This window comes from Amblyomma maculatum, chromosome 1 (assembly GCF_055883805.1).
Source record: "Amblyomma maculatum isolate TAMU_Amacu chromosome 1, ASM5588380v1, whole genome shotgun sequence".
Taxonomy (NCBI): Eukaryota; Metazoa; Arthropoda; class Arachnida; order Ixodida; family Ixodidae; genus Amblyomma; species Amblyomma maculatum.
The window spans coordinates 253,178,992-253,202,635 of record NC_139344.1 but is presented as its reverse complement, the minus strand read 5'-3'; the positions used below and the strand labels follow the sequence as shown (position 1 = coordinate 253,202,635).

The window sequence follows — 23,644 nt, the reverse complement described above, 5'->3', positions numbered from 1 at the left end:
GAAACAAGAACGGCACTCTTGTTCACATTTAACGTCAGTCGCAAGCCACACAACCAATTCTCAATGGAGTTCAGGTACATTTGCAGGCAGACATAAAGGGATTGGATATCCGCAGCCGCAGAAAAGTGCAGCCTTCATGAGTATGTTGAAAAGCGCAGATGAGAGGGCTGCCCCAAATTGGTTTTCAAGGAATGCAGATAGTCATGCTAATAAATAATGCGGAAACTGAAGGTAATGCAATTTTTGCCCTGCACTCGGCTACTGTTTTGAAAATAAGCTCACCCCGCCACTAGGAAATAATTTTTGCACAAATTCTCTCTGACCCGTCCCGTCAATCGTACTTCGCCTGGCGGCCCCAAGAGGGCTGCGCTACTGGAAAAAAGTCCATTTGGTAAGGGCTGAGAATATTTTCTTTGTTCACGAACTCCGAAGTACGTATAGTACGACCCTTTCAATTATTTTCATAATGTTTGATATTACTGAATTTAGTCTAAAATTGCTCGTATGACAGAGGATATAATACCCTGCTATTACAAACACGGGCGTTTATGCCTTCGAACCATATGTAATTCGACTCTAATGCCGAACCTGCGCTGCTACACGAAGTGTTTCGAATGCATTGGACTGAAATGTCATTCCATGTCGAATGAGCTACGCGAAGACACTCGAGACTTTAGAATGCCTTCGAAACGCGAACACAGCAAGAGCCGACGCCTTTGTTGGGCGGCGAGGTATCTGCGTATCACGACCGCTTCGGCTCTGTGGCTGTTGATTTCGAACCGCTGCTTGCTTAGTGAATAGCTCGTGTATTTGCTAAAAGAGTGCTTGTAGATAACATTACATAGCTCGGCGGCTCGGTGTTTACCGCGTGAGCGCGAAACTGGCACGCGAATGCGCCGATGACGAACGATTGTGCCATTGTGCTCCGCCAGGTTTGTTTACATCGTTGTGTACAGACAACCAGTGTTCGTTTACCTGACATAAAGTGCATGTTGTGCTCAACCTCTGCTGCAGAGCTTTAGTTTTTTTTTTTACTGATTAGTTTATAATAATTTGCTCTTTGGGTCAACGTTGCGCAAGCAAAAACCTTATTTCGTCCCAAAAGCAGCGCCACCACTATTTATGATTTGGAGTTTCCTCGTTTCCTCCAACTCCCTCCATCTCTGCTCACTTATCACTCGGAGAAGAGAGTGAGTGGCTTGTAACGCCTGACGCATGTGTTTGGCGTGCTCCCGGGCAGATTCAAATTGTTTGAACACAAAGGAACGTTCTGTATATACAGGAAAATGCCTGGATTTGAAATAGCCGCTGGCTTCCGAAAGGACATGAAAACATTATTGAAGAAATTCGTGGACGCAAAAACTACCCGTTTCAAGGACTTCCGCGAGTTGTGGAGAGAGATGAAGTTCTCACTGATTTTCTGGTAAGTTGATATATTTCGAAATTGAAAAGATTGCTGTAGACGGTAGTTGTCTTAACTGCCTTTTCTTTTTATTTCAGTGGAAGGCAAGATTCTCGGGAAAGTCGGTGAGTTTTCGACATGCGGGCGTTCGCTTCAGTCATAGCGCGCGCCGGCACTCCCATTTCGGCTTCACGTGTCGCCTACAGACGATGGCCCGAGAACAACCTTATCCCAAATTGAGCGTCCTTGTTACTTTTTTTAGCTGGTCGCGATCTAAAGTTCTCGCAGCAGGCTGAATTATGGTAGCTAGCAAACAAACGTTTTGTAAACGTCAGAGCGGACATGTTTAAACTCTTTCCCTACCGTGGGCAAAATGGCCGTTTTCTGTAGATTTGAGTAGATTTCTTTTTTTTTTTTTTTCTGTAAAAACCGTCATGTCTAAATTTGTATACAATACGCGAAACAAAAGCTAAATAGATTCGCTTTTTAGGCATACAACTTTGAATATGATGTTGTGGGTTGTAACACACAATATAATTTCACAAAAACCAGATTTAGAAAACAATTAAACCAAACTTAACGAAATGCACTTGTAAATGAAGCAACAAAATTTTCTAACATTTTTCAAGATATACAAAATGCACAGCTTTATATTGGCCACTTCCTGTGAAAAAAATAGAAGTGCAGTATTAAATAGTGTTCTTGATGCATAATGAGCAGTCAACGAGGGCCGCTGCAGAGCGCCACGTCGAACAGATGTCCGGTTACCTTCTTGGGCAGAACGCCATTCCCTATTTTGCGGGAGGGAAGATATCATGCCCAAATGATGTTGACACACTGGAAATGAGATAAATGACGCCAACACAAGGCATCAAGGCATCGTCATAGTAGGTTCATCCCATTGCCGGCTATAAAAAATAATTTCTTCAAGTTTAGTTATTTTCCGTGAACTTGTAAAGACGAACTCTCTTCCAGATTCTGCTGTTCGATCTTCATCATTATGTGAATTTGTATGCCATTTAGAAAATTTCATCTATGGCACTAGCACAGGGCGATGTGTTGTGTAAGGTGGCTGTTCTGATTTCTGTGTGATGCATTTTTGTTTTGTTTGTGTGTGTATTCAGAGACGATTCTTGATTGACTATTGATTTTCATCGTGTTCTGTGTTTCTCATTTTTTCATTTTGTATTTTTCACTCCTGTTACAGCCCCTGATGGTGGCTGACAGTATTAATAAATGAAATGAATGAAAATGAAAGCATTCAGAGCGGTCCCAGACGCATGCGAAACAGGGCAACAAAGTGCGGCCGCCGATGTTATTCTGGGCTGTTTTCCATCGTCATCGGGGTCGGAACTGAAATCTGATGATGAGGCAGCATCTTCAGAGTCACTGCTGCTTGGGTCATCGATAAAATTGATCGTACACAGTGCGCAATCGTGAGATTTGCGACATTTCGAAGCACGCGTCGTCGATGCGGATGCCGCCATTCTCTTATGCATCTCCGACGCTGCCGCGTGCTCTGAGCGCGTTCAAAAATAGCCACCTCGTGGGAAAAAAATGTAAACAGCAATAAAACCTAAGCGTCAGTTACCCGACTACGCGCTAGATAGAGTAGCGTGTCCGTGAGCGACGGTGAAAGGTTCAAAATTTGCTTGCGAAGTCATCGTTAGCGGGCCGGAGTGCGGCCACTGGTGTTCCGTGCTGGTTTCCGTCGTCAGCAGGGTCGGAACTGAATTCTGACAATAATTGGCAGCATCTTCAGAGTCGCTTCTGCTTGGGTCATCGATAAAATCGGTCGTAGATAGTGCGTGGTCAGATTTGTGATGTTTCAAATCGCGGGTCGTCGACGCTGATGCCGCCATTCTCGCATGCGACTGAGACTCTGCCGCGTGTTCGGAGCGCGCTCAAAAATAGCCGCTTCGTGGGAAAGTTGTACACAGCATCAAAATCGAAACTTCAGTTATCCGACTACAGACTAGATATTATAGTGTGTCCGTGAGCGACGCGGAAGGGTTCAAAATCGGTGCCCGAAGTCGTCGTTAGCGGGGTAGCGATGCTCAATGGGCGCGGTAGGGAAAGAGTTGAGATGTAAAGCCACACCTGAAACAGAAATGTTCAGATCAGCAGTTGGAGTGTTATGTTATACGGTAGAGCATATTTCCAGAAAGTCGTAGTTTAGTTTGACTTCGAAGATTGCACTAGTGAACCTGCATTGTGAGACCTCCATGCATACCATTCGCCTCCGGTCTCGGGCATTGCTCACGAAGCTACAAAGTCAATCACACTAGTCTAGAGCGGTCGAGCGATGGGCTGCGCAGAAGTAAAGTGAAATCGTAAGGCAGGTGCTGACTTCTGCTGGTAATACCTACAACTGGTAGCGCAGCCAGACAGTCATAACAATCCCACAGACACAAACACATTCCTCCTAACAAAGCAGCTGAGTTAATATTTTACTTAATTTGCTTCTAGGCACACTGCTTGAGTGCTTTAGGCAATTCTTACTTTACAGTTCAAAAGATTTAGTTCACTCGTTGGCAGCCACATCTCATTGGTGTTTTTTTTGTTACTAGGTCTTGACTAAGAAGCTCGGTCATAGTTAACTTAAGTGCTTGTTCCAAAGGACAAGAGCTTTGCGAAACAATTAGGGGTGTACCAATTCACTTTGGCCATGTCTGGACCTACGAAGCTTGTCGAGGTAGGTCATTTGCACACGAACTCTGCCAATGCACTGGTATGGCAGCATGATATTTACCGTGTTACATTACCTACCCTACACTTCATGGTGTGCCTTCAAGTGTTCGTGTTAATCACAGTTGGTACATTTGCTTTATGGGGTAATGGTCTAAATTAATTTAAAAAAAGACTTCAGCATTTATGCAGGCATAGGTATGAGGCGTAACCGAATGATAAAACTACTGAGAAACTACTGAAAATATAACCTTCGAAGAAAAAAAAAAAAAAAAAAAAACCTGTTTCGACAATGTGCAGTGAAAATTTCATAGTAAGGCTGTAGATACTTGCTAACGCAGCTTTTTCCAGTAATATCCTGCGCATGCGCAATGCCTCCTTGGCTGCTATGTTTGCCGGTTGTGCCAAGTGAAACTGGGGGGAGGAGATCGCTACATGTGTCTTTCCACGAACTATGTCCCCTCAGCCATCAATGTGATGAGCTGCTGCATTATATTATGTGCAGTGCAGCATATTCTAGGTCCTTGAAAATGCACACATTGGCCTGCGGTCTCATCAAGCAAGAAGACGTGGTCAAGTTTGCCAACGTCCATTTGCCATGGATTAAGAAATAGAGCAAAGCAAGTGCAAGATGTGTCAGGATATGGCCACAGATGACATGCGCATCTCTGCACAGACTAGGTGAGACCAGCCCTGCACGTTACTGGTTGTAAAATAAGCCCACCCCACTATTGTGAAAATTTCTGCAAAAATACAGTATTTTGCATTTTTATCATGAACACTTTCAAAAATTTTCCCGCTTCAACCGCTGGCTCGTTTGTGGTGAAACTGCGCACAGCGCTTGCATATAACGGTAACTTTTGTATCGTGGCAAGTTTTACAATGATGCTTACTCGATTGAGCCGTGCACGATGCAAAACCGTAATCACCTGTGTAGAAATCGACGGACCGAAACTCGCGAAAGTCATTTTCTCGCTGGAGAACGTCGTGCCGCCATCTCTTTTCTGCAATGGAAAGCATCATGACAAAGCACCGTTCGGGGTGCTTCGAGGTATGCTTGAATACACCATTTAGAGCGTTTCGTATGCTTCAACTGAAGCGCTTCGAACATTGCGTCAAACTTAGCTAAAAATATCAGATGCAGCTGATTTAATGCGGTGTTACCAATTAAAAGGCATTGTTAGAACTTTTTTTGCCTGGTCACTGTATCTCATTCAGCTGATTCGTCTGCTTTCGTGGACAACATCGCGCAGTCCTGTTCTGCAGAGGATGACATCACGAATTCCTGAACTTAGTTTTCTTGTTTATTTCCTATGCTGGTGCCGCCATTTTATTCGCAAATGACGCAACGGCGTATTCAAACGACCTGCACTCTAGGCCTGCATACTTTGCAATGCCCTCATCAGTGCCTTTAGTGACGCGTTCTATTGCAGTGAAGCGATGGCGCCACCAACGCTCTCCAGCGAGAAAATGACTTTTGCAAGTTTCGGTCCGTCAATTTAACACAGGTGATTACGGTTTTGCATCTTGCACGGCTCAACCGAGTAGGTGTCATTGTAAAACTTGCCACGATACAAGAGTTACCGTTATATGCAAGCTCTGTGTGCAGCCACCGGTTGAAGCGGGAAAATTTTTGAAAGTGTTCACGATAAAAACACAAAATACTGTATGTGAGGGAGCCTTGGCAATGTGCCCTGTCAAACATACTTCACCCGGCGGCCAAAAGAGGGATGCGCTACTCGATAAAGGTGTATTGCATGCATCTATATGTGAGAAATGAGTGCACAAGTTTTCAGTCTCTTGAGAAAAAGGTTGTGTTTAGCACACCAGGGGGCTGAGCAATATTATGTTCCGGGAAAAACAAAAGTGAAGCCGTTCAAATGAATTGTCAGAAATGTCAAAATCAAAGTGGGCAGTTCTAAAATTTGACAAGCGTACAGCTAGAACCACCATGAGATGCAATGAGGTCCTCTTCTTCTCGTGTGAATTGTCATGGAATTTTTATGCTCAGTTCAGCGGAGATCCTGTGAATGGTGCCGTCTGCTGGCATCGTTGGTGGGTAGAGACAGTCTGGATTTGTCAAAAAGGTTTGATGTCACATGTGGAGTGGCAGAACGGAAAAGTGAATAAAACAAATTGGTGACCACAAGATTGCAGCGTGACTGAAATCCTATTCATATGCAGTAAGCTTGTTACCTTGTCCTTTAGAGGACGATAAAAACATTTGAATTATCGAATGGGCCTAAAAATGCGGTTCAGTAAAGCTGTTTCTTTGGCTAGGTTGTAGATTTTGCACATTTTTGGTGAAGCGTGAAGCACCAAAAAAAGAAAGAAGACAGGGATGTGAGAGACACACAGGACACAACGCTGTGTCCTGTGTGTCTATCACTTCCCTGTCTTCTTTTTTTGTGCTTCAGACTTAGTCAAAAATCTGAAAATGCGGCTGAAAACTGTTTGCTTCATAGTAAGCACCTATGCTGTGAAGCACAGTACTGTGGAACTGTGTGTCCAGCCTGTAGTTTCTGCGTATTGGAAGCAGCATGTGGATGCAAGCGAGGGTTGTAGGCTTTAGGATAGCGGGACGCAAGATAAAAATAAAACAACGCTGATGTGCCAAGCAGCGTCAGAAAAAGTGCGACTGGCAATGTGCGTACCTGATCGCAGCCATGGGATTATGTGAAGTTAAGGAAGCGATAGCGAAACTATGCTACCAAGCCATATTTTGGAAATGGGGAACTTCAGATCATCATTGTGCTTTTCCTCCATAGCACTCAAGAAGTGCGTGGGCACCACTGTTACATGCAGTTCAGGTTTGGGGAGGTCTGTTTTGATGATCGTTGCCTGCGTGGGTTATACTTTGATGCTGTATCCCATCGAAATTAACGGGTGTCCGACGCCGTAAACTTACTTGGGCATTGGCTTGGATCGCAGTTCTAGCTTGCATTGTCAGAATTTTGGAATTAACGGGGCTGAGCAGACAAGTTTTACTGTATATAAGTATATAAAGCAAAAGAATTTCGCTGAAAAGACAATTGTTTTGGAGGCTTTGGGACGTTAAATCCCACAAAACAAACAATTGGAATGAGATGGGAATCAAACCTGGCACCCTTGGACTCGCACAGAATTTGCCCAGCATTTGAAACGGCTTAGTGTGACGAAGCTGTATACAGCGCAGAAATTGTGTTGTGAATATGTGGTTTTCTGAGATTAACGCCAGTGAGCCGCTTGGTTTGAGAACTTGCTTTGGTGCCTTGCTTGCTCAGTTTTTCCTAACGTATTGTTGTACTGACCAAGTGTTCCTACATTCATAAGATGCTGGTATCCACGGTATGTGTACAAGAGGAGACAATGCAGTAGGCCATTACAGCTTTTTGGGTCCACAGGACCAGGGTTACTCTTTTTCCGTTGTTCTGATGTCACAGCACGGCTTGGTGCTGAAAACCAGGGTGTCAAACCGGAATCGAACCGAACACCGGAACCGAACCAGAATTTTCTCCCGGAACCGAACCAAACCCAAATTTTTTCCACCATCTTGGAACTGAACCCGAACCGGAACAAAAAGGAGGAACCATTTCGAACCAGTTCGCGATACAGTTTTGACGCTCTTTTGCTGGCAACATACTTTCAATTTTCCTTTTATTGCTGCTTGTAAAATGCCTTTTAACTTATTTCTAAAGCACCACTGTACACCGCAAACATCACAACCATACTGAAAAACTGGCCTTTGAAATAAGATGACAAGAACGAAGGAAAATATATTGCCACATGCATAGCACTAATCTGGTATTAGGCTAGTATCTCATTGCGAGCGCAGGTGGCCGCTGTACTGCGAAATGGCGCAATGGCTGATGGAGAAAGTTGCTCAATTCGAGAGCCTTCCTAGGCACTGAAACAGTAGCATATAATTTGTAAGTTGAGTAACACGTTTAAAGAAAATATGTAACCATGTTCAACTCAAAATTTGTTAAAACTTGACCGAAATACTTTTATTTGCCTATTGTTCCACGACACTGGAATGAGTCGCATGACATGTGCATAGAAGCCGTATACGACGGGAGGGGCAATTTGGTTGACCGAGGATTCAGAATAATAAGCTGACGCTGATGGTGGGAAGGCCGCCTTGAGCAGCAATTTACCGGTCTGTTTTTGAGTTGTATCTGAACTTAGCACAAAGTTCCATAAGCTGATTTCCCCTTTTGGTTTCTTTTCCTTTGTCCCGAGCAATGTCTGCTTGCTTTATTTTAGGAGTGAAGCTCTGGTGCTCAAATGTGAAGTCTAGGTGAAGCAAAAACTGAGTGGAAATATTGGTGGGAGTATTAATTCACAAGCTCTATTTGGTGTGCTATTGTTTTGGCTTATACGACTACAGAGGGTGTGTCTAGCCGTCCTCGCGAGCAAAGCGCACAGCAGCACGCACACCGTTTTTTTTTTTTTTTTTCATAGCAGTGCGGAAAGGATGAAAGGAGGGGCGGGCAGGCTAGCCAACGTAGACAGCGGGGTTTCAAACGAGTGAGGGCTTGGAGATGGGCTGCTTTGGCCTGAGCGGCAGGAGCGCTAAAAATCTGACTGTTTCTCTGCGCACCGCATTAGAGCACCAGGCTCAACAGTCTGCTGTTTTAGCTCAAGTCATGCCTGTTATGTGAAAAAAGTATAGTGACGGAAAATTGTCTGTCCATAAGCTAAGCGACATCTTCTATAATTTCACAGCTTAATTCCAAACATCAGCGTTTACGCGCCTTTAGAAGATGATCTCAATCTAAACAATTATTTCTTTTCTAGCAAATGCCGAACTGCATGTGTGTGAAATAACTCCTGCGCAGCTACTCAATATATTTGCGGTCCCATAAATGGTCAGTACTCTTGCACGTTTTCATTAAAATGAGGAAAGCAAACATACTGTACCTGTACCTGCAGTGCGTGGCGAAGAAACAGACTCGCGACTACCTTGCCTGGGTGGCGCAGTGTTAAGAGCACTCGACTACTGTGCCCAATGATGCGGGGATCGAATCCCGGCCTCGGCAGCCGCTTTTCAGTGGGGATGCAAAGCTAGGTACCCGTGTGCTGTGCGATGTCAGTGCACGGTAAAGAGTCCCAGGTGGTCGAAATTACTAGAGCCCTGCACTGTGGCATCTCTCATAGCATGAGTCGCTTTGGGACGCTAAACCCGAAAACCAAACCAAACTAGACTCACAGCTTGAGTCCTCGCTTCGTTTCGAGCACCAGCCACCTCGCGAAACTACCGGAAGAAAAAGAATGAAGCAAAAGATAGTGAACGCACAGAACTGGCGCTCACTCTTCATTCCCTCGCATCGCGCCGTTTGACTGAGCAGCACGCCTCTCTCAAGGCAAAAACAAAAACACAACAACAACAACAAAATTCCACGAGATAAATGTACGTCACGTACACATATCTCATATTCTTTGTTGCTTTAGTATAGGCTACGTCACATATGTTTCACGTGATTGCGCACCGAGGACCTGTAAAAATATTCTCCCACCTAAGACAGTCAGAAAGGTGGTACTGAAAGGTAGAAGTGCACTATTGAGAGAAAACGTAACTCATGAGTAACCTGGTCTACGGATTGCACACTGAAGAGGGAGGTCAGGACAAAAGCCTTGAAAAGCTGGGAGAGGAACAAGGTCAAGCGAAACGAAATAACCTGTGAAATAACCCTAAGAAAAAAAAAAAAACAGAGTAGGAAATGGTTGTAATTGTGAAATCAGTGAACTGCAGCATGAGACCCTGAATATCACAATACGTTGACCAGCCAGGGAAGGTGCCAGGAAAAACAGCATTTGGTCACCGCATGGAAGCGGCTCTGTAGAATTACTGGCGGCGATCAAGTACAGGCGGCAGCAGGATGTCCCCTAAGCTTACAAGCTGATCATAAGCTTGAAACGTTTCTTACGGAAAGGGAAGAAGACTGCCTGCAAGAACTCTGAGACAGAGACAGTTCTTTCAAAATTCAAAAAGTACAGAACCTGCTCTATGCCTTTGAAAAGGTGCCTAGAATGAGCAGAGTCGAGTGATTTGAAGTTTTAAAAGCAGAAGCTGTTGCGGCACCCAGAACTGTATTTAGTAGCTACAATACCTCTAGTTGTGATATCTACACAAGTCAGCGTCGAGACAGCATTTTCTGGAATAAAATATGTCTTCTCTTGTCATCGAACCCGGATGACGTCAGCAACCCTCGACAATGTCTTCTTCCTTCGGTATTTCTATGCTGGCAAATAGAACAGTTGACAGGGTTTACTGAGCTCATAATGAAATATATGCGAGTAGCCATGATGTCATGCTTGTTGTAAATTATGGGACTAAACATACAAGTCTGGCCTCAAAGTGCCAGAAGAAGGTTTTGTATAGCACACCTATGCAGGCAACTATGACGCGCAACAAGACTGTGGTCACATCGTATCTCGGCCACAGGAGCGAGACATTTAATTCATCCGCTTCTCCGGCAAATACAATAATGACTCCAACCCCAATACGTGGCGGAGGGGACTTTTTCAGCGCTTTTCTGGCCACAACACATGGGTGCCTTTGTGTTTCACTTTCATAGAAATGCAAAACCGTTCATGTGCTGTGTGATATGTATAGTCCCGTATATGATATATGCATCTTTATTTTTTTGGGGGGGAGGGGGGTGTGTGCTTGGTTTGACCTTGAACTGGCTTCAGTTCTTTAGTGGGAGCCGGACGAAGCGTACATGCAGTAGCAGAGGTTTCACTCTAAAATACAATTCATGTGAAATTCTGTCAATTTGAAAAGCTCAGAAGGAAACATTATTTCTTTTTTAATTTTCTTTTGGTACATGACTGCTTTTGTTGGTTATGTGCCAATGAAAATCATTATTTTCCCCATCCTGCTCTAATCGTAGATCACTCATTATAAACATTTTGCTGAGGTCTGTGTATTCACTGAAGCCTGTTATATCTGACGACAAAAACAATCGACTGACTACTTTGTGAATTTTCAGCTTTTATTGTGTACTAGAACAGTAAATAAAGCTCGTTAAAAAGTGAAGTAAGAAAAAAATCCAAATTTTTTTTTTTTGTTAGCCCATTTGAACCGGTTTGAACCATTTCGAGGAGGGTTGAACCTGTTTGAACCAGAACAGAATCTGTTTCCGGAACATAAACCGAACCCGAAAAAATTCAGGTTCGACACCCTGCTCAAAACTTTGATCTCTCAGTATAAATACTAATGCAATCATGAAATATTTACCATCCATGTACGAATCGCAGAGCATGTATCACACATACCGAAGCAATATGCAACATTCAAAACAAAGGAACCATATATCTGGTGTCCACCCCTTTAAGAGTTGATGGGTGGCTGTGGCTTTGAACTTTGAAGTTTTTTACCTGTACACCACCATAAAAAAATTTAACTGCTATTTTTATTGTGAAACTATGCGGAAGTATATGACGGTCTGTTACTCACAATGAGGGCATATTAAAGCTCACTTTGTGTTTGGAATGAAAATTTTAACATCCTGAAAATGTGCTACAAAAGCTCTCTGGCATACTAAGAGGACATGATGAGTCTGGAGATAGACTTGCTTAGGATTAATTGATCATGTGTGTAGTACGTAAAAGCCAGAGATTTGATAGGAAAGATTACTTCTATCATTGTCCCACAGGTGATGATTTCTTATTGCTTTGCTGTAAGGCTTGATGCATAATCACTCTTTTAATAATGCTGCTGTGTCTTATTGTTTGCGTGTCTCCTATGCAGCTTTTTGAAGAGGTAACTGTGACCATACTGACACTGTGGCAGCCTTTCTGCGACTTCCAAGAGCAGGTGTTTGCTCTGTACATGCTGTATGCAGTGTACACTATGCAACCGTCGATGCCGAAATTGAGGGTTTGTTTCTCTATTGTCTTTCTTTTTGGAGTGCTATAGCTCTTGGTTAGGTATTCCACACCAAACAAGCCTGTATTGTACAGGCTCATGTATTTTGTTCCTTTGTGCATTTGCGAGACATCACACTTTCTTGTATTGAATCAACTGTTTTGAGGCTGTCGAAAAAAAAAGTGATTCTAAGGAATCTTGGAATTTTTTTTTTTCAATAAATGAAATATTTGCACCATCGTTTTATAACACCTACTAAAATGTCGCTATTTGGATGGTCTTTCCAAGGTGTACAGTCGGCTTCTTTTCCAAAAGTATTTCGTGAGAGCCGACTGCCTGGCACAGCGATGCCGATGCAAAGCAGAGTGGAAATCATGAGTGGAAATGCATATGTGCCGATCATGCTTCTGAAGCCAGTGTCAACTGCTTGGCTGTTGTGCTTCGTGAGAAGCAACCCCTGCTAAGCAAGTTTAATGTCTGAGTTGTGAGCGTGCGTGTTTCATGTTCTGTGCGCTGCACGTTTATTCGCTTTAATTTGGGAAAATATGTAGCATTTTAAGCATGACGCTAGGCCCGGGTCATGCCTACGGATGCCTTTTCAAGGCCGTTTCTTGTCAGTTAATATGCCTATATGAGGCTGCTCTGCAATTAGATGTTCATAAGTAATGATCGCAGCTGGTTTCTTGGGCACGCTGTGTTGTTTGTTGAAAACGTATGCACTTTAGGATATCATTCGCACTTGAAACGAATGAAGAAGACGGTTACAGCTTCTTTGAGCCCGACACATAGCAGCTAATTATGGATAGGGGTGGCTTCACACTAATCAGGACGGCCTAGCAGACAACGGTCAGTTCAGCAGAAGGAATTGCAGGCACGCCCTTGTCCTCGCATGCTTTCTTCTCTCTCTTTTCTTCCAGTGCAGCAGGGCTGAGCTGTCAACGCTTGTGTGATACTTGTTAAAAGGTGGCAGACTGTGTTACAGTCAAACCTACCACAACAATGCCGGTTAGAACATTATGTGTATCATATATAACAATAGATTACCGTGGCACCATCAGCTTTCTCATGTTTTCTATTGTAAAATAAACCGCTTATTACAGTGCTGTCATAGTGCATCATTAGATGTAATAGGTAAATCTAGTATTTGAGAGCCAACCTTAAAAGAGACCGAAACAAGGAAACTCTACAACCACACCAGCCAAATCACGGTCGCAGTGTGAAAGCGCGCACATGAGGAGGTGGCGGAGCTGACTGACTGATCGACCTGATACTGTAGAAGTGGAAACACCTCATGAACGCGCACACAGTGGTCTTGTGCGTCAGGGATGCTTACATGCCACAGCAGCACAAGGAGACAGACTTTCCCCAGTTTTCTTTGGTGGAGCAGTCCATTATTAACGTTTCTCATGATTCGCCTCTCATAGAAAACCCACCACGGTCTGGTGCTTTTGCTTCAATGTATTAGCCACATGCCTCGTACAGAATGCCCTTAGTTGCTAAGGTGCACTCGCCTTGCGCTAGTACGGTTTACTTTTTCCTTTTCACCGTCACTATTCCCTCTGATGCAAGGTGGACTTTGTTCGGAATGCCAATGACGGCAAGATTTGCAAAGCTTCCACTGTTGTAACAGTGACAGTGGCATGTCAAGACTGAGATAAGTCTTGCATGTCGGCGATACAGTTGTGAGAAATGGACGTTTCACCAACGAGGTGACATCTTAGCGTCACCTCTGCTCACAGCAAGTGCAGACAGGAAGAGAGGCTCTACAAGCGACAGAGTCCCTTCACCACTTAACTTCTGCTAAAGATCCTCAACTTAGATATGTGCAGTTGTTAGGCACCCTGCAGAGGGATGTGAACAAAATACTAGGTGTAAACCAGTTAAAGCTGGGTGATGGGGATTTTCTCTTGCAAGAATATCAGCACTGTAAGCTACTTTCCTCTCATTAAATGCTTTTTAGTTCGCTACTTCTTTTTTTCTGCATGACTCATTAATAATAATGATTGATTATAGCACTAATATTTCTTTGGCACTTCATTATGATTTTCACTGTACATGTCAAGAAGTGGCATACATAGCATCAAAGAGAGACGATGCATTTTTGATGCAAAAAAAAAAGTTCAAAGAGCATGGATGCAAAATAAAATCAAATTTATGGTGTATGAAATGCGCTACATTCTTTCTAGCTTTTTTTTCTTTTTAGATGTGAAAATTTGGAGTGCCTATCTGTATGTTGCCTTCTTTGGTGCATTGTCCAAGTGTGCAACTTGCCAAAGCGGCAGCTGAGCTGTGAGGCAGCTTCTCGTCATGATCTGTGGTGGGAGGGCACCACTGTAGAGATTTCCCACACTCCAGTACACTTTCAGTTGTGGTACCTTCACGTTGCCCATGTGTACGTCACTAGACAGGTGAATGGGACCATTTTACTAGAGGCGACTTGCTCCCAGGACCTGTCTGAACGAGCTTGAGTCTGCCAAAATGCAGGTCCACGCATGATTATTTGTGTTTCTACATATAGTTTTGATGACCTGCACTGCATAAAACAGAAGAAACAAGTCGGGGTTGACAGAATGTTTTAATCGTCTTTTTACTGAACATTTTCACTCGGCACATGCTGGGTTTCCTTGGAGTCTTAACTCGATCCCCATCTGCATTGGTGGCATTTATAAACCCCTCCGTAGGTTGTTTGGAACCTTAATGAATAGAGGTGAAACAGCGAAAGCACGCAGTGGCCATGCGTAACTTCCTAAAGGCAATTTAAAACGAAAAGCAGGCTCACCTTGGACCACCAGTTGAAGCTCCAGGCTGATCCTCTCCAGAATCATGATTCGAGCTGAGCCGGAGGTGAAGTCATATTCAGACTCTTCACTGCTGCATTCATAAAAAAAATTCACAGTAGAAGCAGCGGGAACTGTCCTAGTACGATGTGGACATAATTTTTGTTGACATTTGATACCATAGCAGCATGTATTACCATTTTTGGCAATACAGCAAAAACTCGTGTATTTGAACTTCACGAGACGAACTTCTCTTCGAATTATCCGATGTTCGAATTATCAAATGGCCTTGAAAAACCTTAAAAGCACCATTTGCATTACGGTAAATGTACTGTATTTAGTCGCGTAAAAAATCCACTTCCTATAATGAACTCACTCAGCCCCGATTTGTGCCTAAGAATTTGAAAAAAAAAAAAAGGAAAAAAAAAGGCTTAAGTTATTAACGCGTCCCTCCCCTCCGTTTTGCGCTGTCACAGTCCACAACACATTTCCTGGCAGCGCGTCAAGATGCTGCGCAGTGATAGTAGCGGTAACGGTGTGTTTACCTTTTGATGTTAGTTCCAGGGGGGGGGGGAATGTACTTGGCAAAGTGCTAGTGGTTGTCCGGTTATGCAAGCCTACTTTTCAGTATGTTTGCTTTATCATGCTATGAGCGATTAGGGGCCTAGTGGTTAGAGCGCCCGTCTTGGCTGCGGGAGGTGGTTAGTTCGAAACCCACCGCCAGACACCCACCGGTAAAAATGGGTACAAGCGTCCCCCGGCCTGGCGCTCGGCTTTTCCAGGGGTGTGCGTTTGGGAGAAGCTCCGTAAACCCCGCTGCGCGCCCCTCCTCTGCAGTGGGCCCAAACCCAGTTTCGAACCTCGAAGCCTGCAAAGGTGGTTCTGTTTGTCTTGCAAAGGTACTTCCTTTGACCCTCACCTGAAGTGCTCCCTTAGAGCCTCAGCTGCAGCAGTCCTAAAAAAAAAAAAACAAAACAAAAAAAAAAGGGCCACATAATGGGCTGTTGCCGCGCAAGGCGGACTTATTGTTGTCCGATGGCGGAACGAATCACTGCCACATCGACGCAACTATTTGGGCCGTGACCCTTTTTCCCAAGCATTTCACCCCAGAAGAGCCGAGCACTAGGCCGGAGGAAAGCTTGTACCCATTTAAAAACCGGTGGGTAACCGGCGGCACCAGGGATCGAACCCGGTACCTCCCGAATGCGAGGTCACAAGGCCACCGCTCCGGGGCGGTCACCGTCTACTGCCACTCAAATCATTGGAACACACGATAGCAGCAAACGCCTTCTGAAGGGAGCGATGCTAAAAGCCGCCGTCATGATCGCTGCTGATCGCGTGCTTCCGTTGACGGCTGATGGGTGGAAGGTTGGATGGCTGTCGCAAAAAAAAAAGAAAAGTCAACCTGTAGCGCCCATCCAAAATCATGGGCTTTCATAGAGGTTGGCTGGGACCGTGCTGGCACCACTTGTCTGTATTTACAAATTAACAGGGCTGGAATTAACGAGTATTTAGTTGCGAGGTTTGGAGGTTGCGCGGAAGAGAGAGCAGGCAGCTGCTGTCGCGGCTGCTGTCCCCTTTCTCCAGCACCGCCGGCCGCCGCGCTGGTCATGGCGCCATGTAGGTTTTACCCACTCTTCCATGATTTTACCTGGTTCCATCTTATGTCCCCGTTTTGGACGTGTGCAGCCTCTAACTATTCCGCTCTTTTGCAGCGGATGTTTTTTTTTTTTTGCCTCATATTGTGCGCCAAGCCGCCCAGACACCCAAATCTTTTGGAGCTTGGCCGGACCGAGTAGTGTAGTTCATTGCCAAAGCAAATCAATGCCTTAAGTACGATAAGTAGGTGTAAGCGAATGACAAGCAGGAATAGGCTGAATGAAAGGTGATGAATGTTATCGCATTCCACTCTTGAGGTGGACCTTAAGCGTCTCTAAAGTTTCTTTATGGAGACTGCTTAATGAACAGGTTGTCTTACACACCGATGCGAGTTATGCATAGCTTTTTTTTTTCTTTTTGAGAAACTACCATTTGGAGGAATATTTTACTTGTACATGTGTGCTACTTGTTAACTTGAAAATATGGTAGGCCTCACTGCCCCTTTAATTAACGGGCTGGAAGATGGTAGTGATTGCTTCATATGTCACAGCTTGAAGCTGGGCTTCGTCCAGGAAAAACAATATAAGTTCCGTAAAACAGACTGAGCAAATCGGTTTTAGATGCAATATTTATAGCCTCAATACATGGTGTACAGTTTTGGTAAATAGCTTCCTGGATGTAAATAGTTTCTACTCTCCAAGCTTTTATGCCTCTGCTGTGATCTTGGAATTTGGTCTGAACTATTCAGGGGGAGGATATGAAAAAGTAGCCTGCGAACACCCTAAATATAAAGCTGAAAAAAAAAAAAGAAAGAAAAAAAATTTTGCAAACAGCATTGCATTGCTTACTTTTATTTTTTGCTTTTCTTTCTGTTGCATACTTGGTCACTTTATTTCGGCAAATCGGGGTGCCTGTTTGTGCACAAATACTTTTTGCTAGTTGTGTAGATTGCAGAGTAGCTCTGGATTGTTTTTTTTTTTTTTTTTTTTTTGCATAGGGCAGGTTTTGGTCTCGTAGTAAACGGCTTATGCATTGCTGTGGTTTGCAGGCAAACGTGCTGTTGAATACAAAGGAAGTGTATAGTGTGAGTAGCTGTTGGGTGCAAAATGTGCTTCCAGATTCGGTTGCGGTTGGAACACTGGAATCAGTCTGAGGAGCTTCTGCGTAGCGCCTACAAAGACCAGCACTTGGATGTGTGCTATGCCATCCACAGGATGCGCCTCGGGCACTGCTTTCATTTTGTTGCCAGTCTGACACAGGTTTGTAGAATTAGTTGTAGTTTTGATGGAAATTCGGGTCTTCTCGGTATGAAAGGGAACAACCAGTTTGCACTGAATGTGAACTTGTTTTTGGCTATTTCTCTGCTAAAGTTGAAAGTGATGTTTGGATAGTACACCCCTTAGAAAGACAAAAAAAAAAGAAGTGTGCTTGTCATGTCTAATTGTGAAATTGCATTGATTAATTGTTCCTACTTCCCTTTGCAGTCTGAGTGGGGTTTTTGATATTCATGTGTATCAGGGGGTCATTAACAACGTGTAACTGCTTTTTGGTACCATCTTTTAGTGATAGTCATGCCTGGGCATTTCAAAACACTGACCCGATGTGTGGTCCATTGCATCTTTGTGCAGAAAAGTAACAGTGGGGATAAATAGGCTTCTGTGACAGTAATTCATTAGAACTTTCTGTTGGGCGAGTTGGTAGTTCATTTAGATGTAGGGATTTTAAGCGCAAACAAAGACAAGGACAAGAGAGGCAACACACACAAGTGCTGTCAACTTTATGGGCGGAAGGCAATAGTGTCCTTTTCAACGCGATTCACTTTTTCAACGCTACTACCTGTTGGTTCCCTAGCAAAGGTGTCTTTTCATGTGAAACACACGCCCACCCATGCATATACTTTGCTTTCTGGTTTTTACCTTTGATTCTTTTTTTTTTTCTTTTTCATTGTTATTCGTTTTGGTTTCATTCTCCTCCCACTATTCGCCCTATATATGGTGTTGCCTTCCACCAATAAAGTCAGTTAATAGGTAGTGCTTGTGTGTTTGTGTCGCCTCTCTTGTTCTTGTCTTTGTTGATGCTTAAAATTCCTACATCATGCTGTGAACTTTAAGTATAGTAGGTTAGAAGGTCACACGTAACCGATTCTCATGACCCTTAATGACTTACTGACGCTTTCTCTCTGTAGCAGATGATGCAAAAGCTCTACCAGACGACGGATGCATGTGGTGATGCGTGAAGTAGTTGGCAAACTTGCTGGATATAATGTAGGTACTGGGACTCTAGTGCTGTATTCTTAGTCAGGCAAATTGTAGTGAATGGATGAATTGGATACTAGGAGGGTGAAATGTAGCTTATAGATATCATAGGTTTGGTACTGCGGTAAGGTTATTTGAAATTCCAGGACCACTTGCTATGCTGAATCACTGTGAAGCTATCGGGGGCACAAATGCATTTGATGGACAGGAAAACACACACAGTGAATGTTTTGGAATCGGGCAACCTGTTATCTTTCATGTGATGTTCTTATGTGGTCCTTGCTTGATTTGGTCAGAATTAATCAGAAGGTATGTTGGCTGTGCCTCTTCTGGCCAAAAACCAGTTTTTTGCAAAAGCAGTACTAGTAGTGCCATCTCTCATGTGAGACGGATCAGAGTATATGGTGCAAGACAACGAGGGGTCTATATTTGTGGGTGTTCATTCACTGTGCTGTGAAATATTGTGATTGGCTTTCATGTCATATTTCACAGTTCACAAACGTAATACATGCCCGCTTGGGGTGATTGCTGCGGACAGCATTGAGCTGCCAAAGTACCACAACTAAAGGGCCCAAGTAGGGGCGAAACGCAAAGGCATCCGTGTTCTGTGCGATGACAGTGCAGGTTAAGGGTTTCCAGGTGATTGAAATTGCTCCGGAACCCTCCACTACACAACTGTGCTTTCGCTCCCCACCTTCCTCCCTTCCCTTAGGATGTGGTTTAGGTGTTCACAGAACGTGTGATAAGATACTGCGCCTTTCCTTTCCTATAGAGTAATTAATTACAGGGCCCAAGTAGTTTTGAGTAGTTAATTCCGGCATTTGTTGGCAGAGGTCGGCGCACTCGCTGGGAGTTCATATCACCTCATTCACGCTCACACCCATGAGTGCTAGTTTGAATGTGAGTCAGTGGGTGTAAGCGTGAGTAGATGGACGCGAGATTGAGCTGGGAGTTCATTCATATCACCTCGTTCACGCTCACACCCATGAGTGCTAGTGTGAATGTGAGTGAGTGGGTGTAAGCGTGAGTGGATGCGAGATTGAGCGCTAGTGACTGGGCATGAGTGTGAGTGAGTTTGAGTGCTAGTGAATGCATGCGAGGGTAAGTGTGAGCAGCCATGTATGTAATGAGGGTGAGCGAGTGGAGAGTGTCAGAGCAGTCATTGAGTGTCTGAAAATAACAAGCATGGTTCATGTTATTTCAGAATTCACACGCTATTTTCAAATTACAATAAACTGGAATGGCACGTACGTGTATACCATACTGAAAAATTCAGTACAACTTTTACACAGCATTCCGTGTACCAGCTTTTTGCATGGAAGCACCTGCATGATACTGGGTGGAGCTGTCATATTGCTGCTGAATGCTGTAAATTCTCAGTAATTGGGTTCAAGGGACAAGAAAAAATTTCGGAATTAACTGAAAGCTCGAATTATCGAGTAGGCCTACAAAGACTGCTGTAAACTGCTTGCATCACAGTAATTTTGTCTGATAAACACTTGTTGGATGGATGTCTGCATTTGGGATGAAAGAAAAAAGAAGACATTTTTACCGGGTTTGGTCAACTGCTTCGCTTTGTGCATACTGCCATTAAAGCTCGCTTTCCAAAAGGGAAGGTCCCTCTTCAAAAAACGGCCCAGTCACGTTTTGAGGATGCTTCATTGCACAGCTCACGCAGTCAAGTGCACAGTGCTGGCCAGCTGAGGTGAACATGAAAATTTTCGGTGTATTCCAGAATTTTTTAATGTTTGGAAATTCCTAATATCTGTTTTTCTAATGCGAATAGAATAAGAAGCTTAGTTGATTCGTATTAGAAATGTTGGATATTCGCACACCCCTACAAATAACACAAGGAACATTATTGTAATATCGACAATCCGTGTCAGTCCTAGACAATCCTTGTCTTCGCTCTGCTCTGATCACGAGCGTGTGCCTTCTCGAGGCGAGGAAACTGAAGTTGAGGCACTGGCTTGCCTAGTTTGCTGCCGCTCTGTGGTCATCGGTGACTTTCATCGAGACTTTACCCCGACAACATCAACCCGATTGGGTCAAAACGCTTCTTGTCCTCATCATACGGGAAGAGGAAATCACCAACCCAGCTTTCTAAATGTGTCCTCAGGCAGCACAGTAAGCTTCCATAGGCATCACATATTGCGTTGTGTGCTCTGTAAGTGGTGCAAACATGACATGTTTAGTTTGCTTTGTGCCCTTAAGTACAGTGGCACTGTTTAGTGACAAAAAGTCAAAGCTCATCAGCACTGGGTTGAAGAAGCTTTTATCCTCAAAATGTTGATGCTAATGGTCGGCACATTGCGAGTCTTTCTATTTATTCTAAGAAGTGAAAGGTTGCAGATATGGCATTTAAACCTGCAAATTGCAGCTGCAGTACGTCGGGGGGAGTCTGGTTATGAGTGCGGGAGTGGTTGGGAGAGGGAATGAGAGGATGCAAGGGTGAATGGCCATGAGTGTGAGTTTATGTGAGTGGTTGTGAGTACATGTGAGTGCAAGCTGTCGTGAGCGAATGTGAATGGACATGAGTGGGAGTGAGCAGAGAGTAGTGTGTGTGTGTGTGAGTGGTTGGTTGTGGTAATGAGTGCAAGCGGACATGCGTGAGTGGTTGTGAGTGTATGCGAATGGGAATGAGTGGTTGTGAGTATGATTGAGTGACCGTGAGTAGTAGGAATGTGTTTAGTTTGCCGTGCCGTAGTGTTCCGTGAGTATAGTGACGCTACTAGTGACAAGAAGTCAAGCATATCATTACTAGGTTGAATAAACATTTGCCTGTTATTGCTGACGACAAATTGACAATGGCGAGTACATTGTGAGCCTTTATTTTTGTTCCAAGAAAAACTAAGCAGGAAAAGACTGCAAATATTCTAATTGAACTTGCAACTGCAGGACGTCAAGGGGGAGTGGGAGTGGATGAGTGCAGGAGTAGATGTGAATGAGTGGGAGGGGGAATGAAGGGGTGTGACTGGCCATGAGTGAGTGTATGTGAGTGCGAACAGTTGTGTGTGTGTGCGTGTGCGAGGAGACAGTAGTAGTATGAGGGAGGTGAGTGTCAGTGGTCATGAGCGGATGTGTGTGAGTGACTGTTGGTGGTAATCCAGGGTAGAATGAAAGAAAGAGGATGGCTACACAGTAGCTAACCGAGGCTCCCCCTCTACCCTTGTTCAGCATTCCTTCATGTTGGTAGTAATAAGCGTCAGTGGACATATGTGAGTGGCTGCAATTCTGTGTAAGTGGGTGTGTGAGAGGGCATGATTGTGAGCGTGTGAATTATATGTGAGCAGGAATGAGTGTGAGTGAGTAGATGTGAGTGAGAATGTGGATGAATGTGAGTGAGTGGATATTAGTGTGAGCAGGGATTAGTGTGAGTGCAAGTAAATGGATGTGAGGAAGTGTGTATGAGGGGAGGTGGGTGTCACTAGTTGTGAATGTGAGTGAGCGCCTCCTCGTGGTATTGACCTATGCTTGGTAGTGGCTGCCTGTTTTCCTGTTTCAATTTCAAAAACAGCGGGTTTTGCGAGCGATTCCTAGTTCGTTTGCCTGTATTGCAAACGGTATCCTTCTTTCTTTTTTTTTTGTTTTTGTTTTTGAACTTTGTTTAGGCATACAAGAGAAATGGATTTTTATGGGGCGAAAAATTTCATTGCAGCTGTGTGGTAGAAACAGTGAAACGCATGCAGACTCATTCATTTGTGCCTATGCATCCTAGTTGGAATGGTTTTCTTGCAGAGCATGGGGTCACCACACTTAATCTTGTTTTGGAAGCCACATTTTACTAACGGTTAGAGTACAAAAATACCTGCATGCAGTGCAAAAAAAATGTTAAAATTTCTCTTGACTTGTTATCGCGGTGTTTTTTCTTACGTAAACCTTATTTACAGCATCGTTTACCCAATATGAATGAACAAACTATGTCTTTGAGGTAGTTAAATGAATACTTCTGTGTTAATAGTGGCTCAAAAGCTTGTCTGCTGTTTTGATTACAATGTGTATAACGAATGTTTATGGTGTATTGCAGAGGACAATCTATGGCGTCAATATAAAGGAAGATGATATCAGGGCCAATTTGCCGTCTCGAATGTTTTCAAAGTTGAAAGGGATGTGTAAAACTGGTGGTTCACTCAAGGTATGCAAAAGAGTGTGATCATTTTTTCTTTTTCACATTATGTGACAAATAGCTGAATGCTCTACTCGAGCTTTCTGTCTTAAAGCAGAAACCTGTGAGCAGCGTATATGGGTGTTTAGTGTTTGTGCACATGTGTGCAGCTATAGCCCTTGCTCAGTATTGTATCTTTACGTGTGCGTGTGCACATATATATATATATATATATATATATATATATATATATATATATATATATATATATATATATATATATATATAAGCATAAGCGGAGGAGGGGACAGCCGTCGATGTAGCTTAGTTGGAAGAGCACTGAACGCGACATTCGGATATCGTGGGTTCGACTCCCACCATCGGTGCGTTGTTTTTCCTTTCGCTTTGCATTTAATGCTCTTTATTCCAATAATCAACACAAGGCAACATTGCTGTAAATGTCAACAGTATGAATAATAAAAAAAAAAAAGAATGCCTTGCACTCCGAGACTGTTCGCTCCTTTAAATGCTTTATTAGCGAGCCCCTCATTTGCCTTTCAATTGTCTGCTTAATAGCTTGCGAGGGTCTCGGTTCTGGTAGTCTGGAGGTCGCAATGGTAGCATAAGAGGGCTGTAGCTCAGCTGCCGCCCTACCTAATGATCACGTGCTACGTGACGCTTTCGGTATAACAGGATGTTTCACATCCGCCGCTAGGGATGAGGATGGCGCTGGTGCATGCTCACATGTTTAAACCGGTTAGTGAACATATATACCCAAGCAAGCGGAGGAGGGGACAGCCGTCGATGTAGCTTAGTTGGAAAAGCACTGAACGTGACATTCGGAGGTCGTGGGTTCGACTCCCACCATTGGCACGTTGTTTTTCCTTCCGCTTTGCATTTAATGCTTTTTATTCCAGTAATCAACACAAGACAACATTCCGGTAAATGTCAACAGTATGAATA

At 43.8% G+C, this 23,644-nt stretch overlaps 1 protein-coding gene across 4 annotated transcripts in view; it reads left to right on the top strand.

Moving 5' to 3' along the window:
* Positions 1-913: 913 nt before the first annotated feature.
* LOC146206250 (uncharacterized) overlaps positions 914-23,644 on the top strand; it is a 93,536-nt gene continuing 70,805 nt past the window's right edge. The window contains exons 1-7 of one of the 4 annotated variants that reach the window (XM_084590863.1): positions 918-1,423; positions 1,501-1,527; positions 3,973-4,097; positions 4,596-4,771; positions 11,829-11,957; positions 17,440-17,580; positions 22,604-22,711. In XM_084590863.1, coding sequence (XP_084446989.1) covers positions 11,910-11,957; positions 17,440-17,580; positions 22,604-22,711 — 297 coding nt within the window. In that variant the 5' untranslated portion in view covers positions 918-1,423; positions 1,501-1,527; positions 3,973-4,097; positions 4,596-4,771; positions 11,829-11,909. Of the gene's footprint in view, positions 1,424-1,500; positions 1,528-3,972; positions 4,098-4,595; positions 4,772-11,828; positions 11,958-17,439; positions 17,581-22,603; positions 22,712-23,644 lie in introns of all 4 variants that reach the window. The other 3 variants (XM_084590866.1, XM_084590864.1, XM_084590865.1) reach the window with 3 other exon arrangements.